The sequence below is a fragment of the Oryzias melastigma genome, unplaced genomic scaffold, assembly GCF_002922805.2.
Source record: "Oryzias melastigma strain HK-1 unplaced genomic scaffold, ASM292280v2 sc00355, whole genome shotgun sequence".
Lineage (NCBI taxonomy): Eukaryota > Metazoa > Chordata > Actinopteri > Beloniformes > Adrianichthyidae > Oryzias > Oryzias melastigma.
Genome location: NW_023416953.1, coordinates 154,483 through 164,640, shown reverse-complemented (window position 1 = coordinate 164,640; position 10,158 = coordinate 154,483). Strand labels below are relative to the sequence as shown.

Sequence of the window (10,158 nt, the reverse complement as noted above, 5' to 3'; positions counted from 1 at the left end):
CCTCTGAGCTTCAGAGCTTCACCCGCGTGAAGAAAAGCGCTTCTCCACCACGCAGTACCGGCGCTAATTAGCTTGGCGAGAGTAACTCATTAAAACAACTATGTCAGATAATCCTACTCTTTAAAATGCCACAACAGTTTGAAGGGTCGGGGAGGAATTAGGATTCAGCCCAATACGCTGGAAATAATCGTGTTTGTATGTTTACCTTTGCTGGATTTCAGGCTGGCTTGTCTGCAAAAGTCGCCTCAGGTTTTCTGGTGTTTTTGCCTGTGATGGTCGCTCCACACAACGTCTTATTGAAGGTCGTGTTAAATGTAAAATGTGTCCATATATGTACTTTTATTTTTCTACCTCGATTAGACAATTTTCACCTATATCACAGACACGATTCATTGAATTAGCGTCTTCCCGGGCGGGCTGCAGGGCTCTGTGTTCTGATTGGATCGCTCCGAATTTGCTCCCGCCCTCCTCCACCAGCAGTCACTATGATTGGATGTCGTCTTCGAACAGCATATTCGTTTCGTCTTTATTCGTTGACGAAAAAAGTCTATCAATTTAGTTAAAGTTTTCGTGTCTGGGTGGGAGTTTTAGTTTCGTTTTCGTTGGGTAAATAGTGTCGTTGACGAAGACGATGACGAAAATATTTCGTCACCAAAATAACACTGCTGTGAAGTAGTCGGCTCCGATCTGTTTGAGTTTGAGGGTAAGCAGTACATCATACTGGTGGACTATTATTCAAAATTCATTGAAGCAGACAAGCTAAAAGATCAGCTCAGCAGCACTACCATCGAGGCGCTGAAAGTTCAGTTCAGCAGGCATGGCATTCCTGCCATCCTACAAACAGATAATGGCACACAGTATACGTCAGCAGAGTTCAAAGAGTTTTGCCAAAGCTATGGAATTCAGCACAAAACATCTTCGCCGCACGCACCACACTCTAATGGTGAGGCGGAAAGGGCAGTACAAACTGTTAAAAGACTGTGGACCAAAGCGACGGATAAATATCTTGCATTATTGGATTACCGGACAACCCCACTCGAGTCTGTTGGACTGTCGCCTGCCCAGTTGCTAATGGGCAGGAGGCCTCGCAACAACTTACCTGCAGCCCGAGCACTGCTCAAACCCATGTCCTTCGATTCCCATAAAGTGAAACATTTACTAGACAAGGCAAAAGACACCCAGAAGCTTTACCACGACAGAAGAGCGGGCAGCATCAGACCTGAGTTGCAACCCGGAGATGAGGTCAGGATGGCACCACATCCTGGAAACAGGAAGTGGTCCCCAGCTGTCGTCGTTAAGCCACACAGTGCTCCACGCTCCTACATTGTGGACAGCAAAGGCAAGCTGTTTCGTCGCAACATACAACATCTGCGCACTAGCACATCTGCTGCCAATCTTTTGCGCCACACCATGCCCAATGAGGAGCCCTGGTGTGAACCTGCAGGGACACCGGAAGTCAAAGAGGATCAGTATGCAGCTGCCCCTTCAGAGCCACCGCCTCCACCTGCAGTGGTTCCCCTGTGGGCGCCACACCAAACGAGTGAACTCTATCGTACCAGACGTGGCAGAGCAGTAAAGCCTCCTGATAAACTAAACTTGTAAATTGGGTACATCTAGTGACAAGGTGAAGCTAGGGACAGACGTGGTACAGACGTCTGATGGAAGTGATGTGCTGGTAACCTCTCCTTCCCAAGATAGTTGTTATCAGATAAAATCTGAAAAGTTTATATATGATTTTGGATTCAATGTTGACAGAACCAAACTAGAAATGTTTTTGAGTTTCACGCTTAGAGCACAAGGATAGCCATTTATTTTGTTATTGTTATTCATCTCTTTATTTTATTACTGAGAAAGGGGGATGTAATGTACGGGGAATTAAGCTATCGCTTTTATAATTGTCCCTACTGCTATCCGTAGTCCCGTTTTACGGCTGTCGCAAAAACACAATAAAACACGTTCTCCACACGAAGCTCCCGCCTCGTCAATGTCTCTGGAAACCTTAGCGGTTATTTAATAATATTAAATACATCACAAGTGTCACTGGTGTTAAAGGATTAAATCAGGACAGATGACTGATCAACTTTTTTTTCTGTTTCTTTACACCTCTCCTTAGATTTGTTCACACTATAAGGAACGCCGCCTGGAAGACAGCATGGGTTCTGCTGTATATTTTTTGTGTTTGTGTTTTTGCTATTGTAGCAGGATAGATTGCTGCAGGTGTGTCTGGAAGGGTAATTGCAGTCCCTGGCCTCTAGGGACACTATAAAATGATGAAGCGGCCCATTTGCCGTCATGGGCATCTTCTGGTCTCTGGGACCGCCCACTTCCTGGTGCGCACTTCCGCTTAGCCTCACAGGTAAGGTAGCGGTGGCAGGCTGCCTTGGGAAGCTGTCGGCGGGCTTCACATTGCTCATGTTTGATTTTTATAGCTCCGGAAAACACCGCAGCCCAATCTCGCAATAAAGCCCTTGCATTTCGCGTGCCGCTATTCTGTTCCTCTCAAGTGACAAACAGTCGGCCAGGGACTTTCTGGTGCTCCCGCTAATATTGGAGCAGCTGCTGTTTTTTTAAATCTGAATTTCTGGACGACTTCACCATCGCTTGTTCTTAACTACGCTGGATTCTGCAAGGATTCTGCTGGGGTGGCTCTCCCTGCAACGTCCGTCGGAGGTGCAGGAGGAAGACATACCAGGGCACCCCCGGACTCTGCCCCCCACTGGAGAACACGAGCGGTTCTCATCTCCAGACTTTTAACGAAATACCCTTTTAGCTTGGTGCTTTTAAGGTTGTGATTTTAACTATTGAATGAGCACTGTGTTTTGTTTTGTTTTTATTTGGTGAAGTGGAGCTGCACGAGCCGATCAGCTCAGCTCCCACTTCTCCTTAAAGTGTTCTGTTTTTTATTTATATTTCTTTTTGTGCGTGGATTTTAATTATTTGTTTTTCCCCCTGCCCTCAGTGCTGAGGACCCAGTCTTGTGCCCAGGTGGAGGTTTCCCTCGTTTGGAGTGTCGTGTCCTGGTGAAGGGATTCACGTGTGAGTGTGTCATATCACGTGTTTGGGGTGAATTACATTTTAGTTGTTTTGTTTTGGGGGCCTCCACCTTGCGTAGCGAACGGGCCACAGCTAACCGGATCTTTCCCCTTTTTAGTTTGTGTGAATGTTTTATTGAAATTGCTTGTTTTTAATTGATTTTTAGAATTTTTGTAATAAAATTTTATTTTTAACTCTGAACCACGCCCCCTGCCTTTGTGTGCAATCGATCTACTTATCCTTTTTTCCACTTACCACAATTTCATTGTTTTTTTGTGCTATTTTTTATTCATTTAAACTTTTCAGTTCAGAGCTTAAAGAATTCTCAATTACACATCGATGGCAAATATCTGAGCATTAAAGATCAGAAAGTTTAAAATTTCTTGTCAAAAGTTTATTATTTTACAGTCCTGTCTGAGTTTTATTGACAGCTGTACAAAGAAAAACCCACTTAAAATAAAAATGTCAAGTCTGATTCTGACTCCTTTTTCTACAAGAAAATAGTGGGAAATATGTGTGTTTAGTAACATTACAAATGAAAAGCATGCTTTTCAGGTTGATTGGTTACTCTAGTGTCCCTAGCTATGAAAGTTTATAATTTTGTGGCCTTACTGACAACCTGTCCAGGGTGTACCCCACCTTCGCCCAACGATTGGCCTTAGAATCCAGAGAATTAATTCAGTTTTTCTAACATGTTTTTACATAGTTGAACGCAGATTGTTCAAACACAAATATGGCAAAAAAGAAAAAAACATGCAGAACAATAAATAACCTTGAATTTTAACAATGTAAAGCCCACTTCATGAAAGACTTGACAGAAATTTCATTTTTTTTTACTTAAGATAAAAAAAATATATATAGTAAATTATGGGTAATTTTTTGCTCACAACGTTATTTTAGGATGCAAAAAAATTGACGTGTGCTCAGGAAGGAAGCACCTCGCGCTGCTTTTCTCCTTCAGAATTTACTGTAATTACGCTGATCATGTTAAAGCTTGAAAAGTTACAGTAAATCAAAGAGCATAAACACTGGAGCTAAAAGGGTTAAAGGAGGCAGACATGTCAAAATGTCCCTATGTGGAATGATGATGAACTACAGGGAAGGAAACGGACCAAATTATATACAATGAGTTTTTAAGGAAAGTTTGGATCGTTCCAGTGAGATAGGGGTCTCAGATGTATCAAATGAATAGTTATATAAAACACGATCTAAGAAGAAAAGCACAAGAACTTGGATTTATTCATGTTTATGAGGGCTTAAATGACAAACTAAAAGATATTAAAGGTGAATCATTTCCCTGTGGCACTTACAGGGAAACTTCAGTGCGGTTGGTCTGCTGGCAGCCGTGTGGCTCTGTCGCTCCACAAACAATACAGGTTCTTTTATCGTTGGGACAAATGACAAACCTCATCCTGGTAACCTCCAAACCCAGACTGGTGCATCAGATTTCCAGACAGAAAAGTGAGAGTCATCATTCCAGAGAAGGAGACTCCACTGCTCCATGTCTGAGTGATGACTTTATACACCTGTGACCAAGTAATAAGGACACCTGATTCTGATCATTTGGATGGATGAGACAATACTTTTGCTAGTGTACATATTGAGGTTTAGGTTATCAAAATGTGTAATAAACAGGTGGTTCTAACCTTAAACCTACAAACCTCTTTACAAACAAATTTATAGTTTAAAAAATGTCTGTTTTTGACTTATTTTCATTTATTTTGCGCTCAAATGTTTAAGAAATTCTGTTGAATTCTATAGATATCATAATCTTACATAATGCTCAGAATGGGAATAGTGCATTCATACAATAAAATAAAGTCTAAAGATCTAAAGTGAACGTCTCTCTTTTTAAATAAATGTGTGCACTTAAATAAAAGAGTTCCAATGCTTTCCTACGACAATAAAAATACATTTTTTAAAGCATTTGTTGTCCAAAGCTAAACTTGAATCAGCCATTAATCAACATGTAAAAGAAAAATATTTCCAAAAGGTTAAAACATAGATTTTATCTCCAATCTCCTATCAAAAAATATGCCGTAAATTGCAATAAATGTTACCTTAAATGTTTACACACATGCTAAATACGATCTCATAGCATCTTAATGTATTTAACAAATTAAAGTGAGTCCTCTACGCATTTGATCAATTGGATGTTTTATGTTAGTAGCAGACTCCCATGTGGACGGAAAAGGAAAATTGAAATAATTTATACATTTTTTAGCTTTTTGTTAATTTATTGCAAGTCATCTCAGCGTTGCAATAATGATTCCACTGGGCAGCCCTAATGTTGAGACATAAATGTACTTTTGAACAGTTCATAGTTGACATTTAGTTGTTTGTTTCTTCCTAACTTTGTTGATTTTTCTGCATTGTGTGTTAACCCAGAGCACTGGGAACGAAGACGCAGCGTGATGGATTTTGAAGAAATGTGAGTCCCACAAAGTGAACAAAAGCACATGACAAAATCAAAAAAACACCATGCTGATCAGCCTCTTTGTATGACTTTGCAGATCACAAAATGAGATGACGGAGAACATCGCTGAATTGGACCACAGCTTCTCTCAGCTGAGGGCCGGAAACGTCCAGATGAGGCACTTTGTAAACGCCGTAGACGAGATAACAATGCTTCGCTTGGACAACTCCAGCCTCAAAAAACAACTGGAAGCGAAAACAGAGGTGGAGGCGGTCGGGGAGTCCCCACTTCCCTCGCTCCATCTCTGCCCACGCTGTCGGCGGGGGCTACCTGGTGGATCCTGCCAGTAGCATATGCTAGTCTCAAAGATTAAGCCACGCAAGTCTAAGTACACACGGCCGGTACAGTGAAACTGCGAATGGCTCATTAAATCAGTTATGGTTCCTTTGATCTCTCAAACGTTACTTGGATAACTGTGGCAATTCTAGAGCTAATACATGCAAACGAGCGCTGACCCTTGCGGGGATGTGTGCATTTATCAGACCCAAAACCCATGCGGGGCTGCTCTTCCGGGGGCGCCCCGGCACCTTTGGTGACTCTAGATAACCTGGAGCCGATCGCTGGCTCTCCGTGGCGGCGACGTCTCTTTCGAATGTCTATCAACTTTTGATGGTACTTTCTGTGCCTACCGTGGTGACAACGGGTAACGGGGAATCAGGGTTCGACTCTGGAGAGGGAGCCTGAGAAACAGCTTCCACATCCATGGAAGGCAGCAGGCGCGCAAATTACCCACTCCCGACTTGGGGCGGTAGTGATGAAAAATAACAATACTGCAGTTAAAAAGCTCGTAGTTGTATCTCGGGTTCAAACTAAATAAATCTCATCTACACATCTATGCCTACCATCTGAGCCTTAAAATCAGAAACTTTTACATTTCTTCTAAAATGTTTTATTTTTTTCACCCTCCTGTCTGAGCTTTATTGACAGCTGTACAAAAGACCCACTTCAAAATGGAAATGTCAAGTTGGATATTAAAGATATTAAAGGTCAATATATATATATATATATATACATATATATAACATATATATATATATATATATATATATATGTCGATGGTACTTTCTGTGCCTACCGTGGTGACAACGGGTAACGGGGAATCCGGGTTCGATTCTGGAGAGGGAGCCTGAGAAACAGCTTCCACATCCATGGAAGGCAGCAGGCGCGCAAATCACCCACTCCCGGCTTGGGACGATAGTGACGAAAAATAACAATACAGGACTCTTTCGAGGCCCTGTAATTGGAATGAGTACACTTTAAATCCTTTAACGAGGATCCATTGGAGGGCCAGTCTGGTTCCAGCAGCCGCGGTAATTCCAGCTCCAATGCCGTATCTTAAAGTTGCAGGCCTCATCAATGGCATCCTCATTTAGGTGAATATCATCCCTGTTATTGCTAAGTCAGACACTTTAACCAGAAATGAATTCCAGACCTTCCTCTTCCTGCGGTGTCTGCCCCCCACTCCTGTGTCTGCCTAATTTTCCCTGATCGTTCCCACCTGTGCCTCTCCCTCCTCATGTATTTTTAGCCTGTGTTTCCCTTTGTCCTGTGCCTGTTTGTCATGTGCCTTTACCTGCCAAGCAAGCTCTTCTCTTGGTCCAAGGAATTAAATCCTTAAGCTCTGCATCTGAGTCCTGTCCTGTGTTCTGCATTTGTGTCAGCACAAACAGGCCAGAATGGACTCAGCAGGGAGCAGTGGTTTAACATCCATCCTGCAACGACTGGAAGCCCGCCTATCTCAACAGGAGGACTTCCAGAAGGCCCTGGCGTCTCATATGGTTCAGGTTTCTACCCAAGTTGACGAAGCAAGAACTCTTAGAGAAGCTGGAAGACAGACGTGAGGAGGCGTCAATGTAACCCAAACTCACACACACTCGTTCTCTCACTACAGACGATTTCTATAGAACACATCTCAGCTTTTTACAATCTGGACCTGCTTGTTTTTAGGGCCAGTGCAATTGAGCCCATAAGAGCAGATCAAGGAGAGTCCGCTCCTCAAGTCTCCACTGCAGAAGCAATCCTGCTGGCATCACTACCTGAACTCACTCCAGTATGACCTCTCCTTAAACATGCAGTTAACTAAAAAAATGTATTTAATTTTCATATCTGAGCCTTAAAAATCTGAAACTTCTCAGTAATTTTTGACACTTCTTGTCAAAAATTAAATTTTTTCACACTCAGATTTTTGGGTCAAATCATGTAAATAAACAGCAGCAAATGAACCAATTGCTGTTCACCAATGATTAAAAAAAATGTTTAAGACTGTTATTCTCTGTTAAAAGGTATTTCCATTTATAGTTTTAAATATCCAAATGAATATCTAGATTGTATCTTAGATTAAATAATTGGAGTGTATCGTATCACCAAAGCCAGTTGAATCTTTTAAGTCTCAATTCATGGGACGTATTGAGATGCATAATCAAACCTTGAGAGGAAAAATACACACCCTTATATTCAAGTTATGTGATGTTTTTTTGGTAGCAGGATCCTGAAGTTGGGGAAATTCTGGAAGAAGAAGTGCCAGTACCTAAAAAAAACGCACAAAAGTATGTTTTATATGGTGAACAAACGCAATGCTTTGCTGTTAATCCTTTAACACCTGAGCTCCAGTGTTTGTGTTATTTGATTTACAGTAATTTAACAATTGTTAACACAAGTTACAGTATGTTAAAGATTTTGAGTTTAAGTGTCACTGGTGTTAAAGGATTAAATCAGTATGGATGACTGATCAACTTTTTTTTCTGTTTCTTTACGCCTCTCCTTAGATTTGTTCACACTAGAAGGAATGCTGTATACTTTATACCCTTGCAGGACACCGTAGCAAGGAAGGGGGCTGTTCGCCAGAGAACTGTGAGATCTGATGTACGATCGCTGCATCTCAATAAAAGGCTGTGTTTGCGTTCCATTCTGTGTGATCCTTGATTCACACAAACATACCAGGATTTGAGAGAAATCTACAAACGCCGTCCAGAAAACAGCATGGGTTCTGCTCCACATCTTCTGTGTTTTTGTTTTCGCTATCATCGTTTTGGTGTGCTGTTTGTTATTTATTCGAGCTTTTCAGTTCAAGCCCTAAATCACTCTCAGCTACACAGCTATGCCTCCTGTCTGAGCTTTATTGACATTAGCTGTACAAAAAAACACTACAAATAAAAATGTCAAGTTGGACTCCTTTTTCTACAGGAAAATAGTGGGAAATGTGTTTTTAGTAACATTACTAAACAGCGCGTCATGGATTTGAAGAATGCCTGCTCATCACACCGGGATGAGAACGCAAAGCTAAAGGCTAAGGTTGTTGATCTGGAAAACCGCAACCGTCGTCAAAACCTCTGCATCATTGGATTGGCTGAATCCACCGAGCGCGGGAGTTCCACTGAGTTTTTCTCTCAACTGCTTCCTCCCTTATTCGGGAGGGAAACTCTACCATCGCTCCCTGAAATAGACAGACCCCATCGATCGCTAGCGCCCAAGCCAGCTGCTGGAAAGCCGCCGCGTCCTGTCATCCTCCGCCTGCACCACTACCGACGAAGGAGCTGCTCATCAGAGAGGCACGGCGCAGGGGAAAACGCTTCTATAAAGGCCAGCACTACGTATTGTTGAGGATTACAGCGCGGAAGTGGCGAGTCAACGAGCGCGTTACAAAGACGTCATGGCTGCACTGTACAAGGGGGGTTTGAAGCAGTGTTGCCAGATAGTCTCACAGTTTTCCAGTCCAAAAGTTATCAGAAAACCGCCGCAAGCTGTGAAAAACCGCCAAACCCTTTGTGTTTGTGTGTATGCGGGGGGGCGGGGGGAGGTGTCAATCAGACCCTCCAGGATTTCACGGCAGAATTTTGTGATTATTGCGGGCCTAAAACACCTGATGTTGCCACAGCTTTTATGAAAAGTTGTGACAAAAGTTACAATGTTTTTTAATATAATATAAAAATATATCACAAAATATTTTCAAATATATATTGGTTATTGGTTTACTAAAATTATTTTTTCTCTTGTATCATTTTGTTATCATTCCGTGGGTCCTCTCTCAGTCTGGGCTCCTAGAATCAGCCACATTTCCCAGGAGCTGGTGGCGGCCAACACCAAATTCTCTATGCAGGAAAAACCCTGGAAGCTCCGCCCACAAGCAGCGGGAGATTCGGGAATAGACTTTAAGATAACCCTGAAGCCGTTACTTCAGCGCTTGTCAAAACAAAGAGAATTTACATGAATTTGACGAGACAGTTGATTAAAATGATGAGAGCCCGAGGTGTGTGCGCTCGCTGGGGGTGGGGGTTGGAGTGGTCCGCGGTACACACGTGTCCCGAACCGTGGCTTCTGATCCGTTACACCTCTACCAGTACAGATTCATGACGTAAATAGTCCATTGCAGTGCTGCTTTGCTGGAGAATTGAAGCGGTCAGAATAGAATAGAAGTCAACTTTATTGTCATTGCACATGTCTCAGGTACACAGCAACGAAACACAGTTAGGATTGAAGAACTGCAGATGATCAGTACAGCTGTGGGCTTGGACTTAAACAAATCGGGGTAAAAGCGAGTCAACTCTTTCTGCCTCTTTTCTCCATACATACATATTTATATGTGTGTGCTTGTGTATACATACATACATGTATATATGCATATATATATATATATATATATATATATATAT

At 42.2% G+C, this 10,158-nt stretch overlaps 1 protein-coding gene across 3 annotated transcripts; it reads left to right on the top strand.

Annotated features, from left to right (window-relative positions):
• Window positions 1-668: 668 nt before the first annotated feature.
• LOC118598347 (uncharacterized protein K02A2.6-like) lies at window positions 669-6,050 on the top strand (the record flags this gene model as incomplete). 3 transcript variants are annotated; one of them, XM_036211000.1, is given in 4 exon segments in its annotated part: window positions 669-2,356; window positions 2,960-3,036; window positions 5,422-5,464; window positions 5,547-6,050. In XM_036211000.1, a coding segment is annotated over 1 exon segment (934 nt), but the record flags the coding sequence as incomplete, so codon positions are not given.
• Window positions 6,051-10,158: the final 4,108 nt, after the last annotated feature.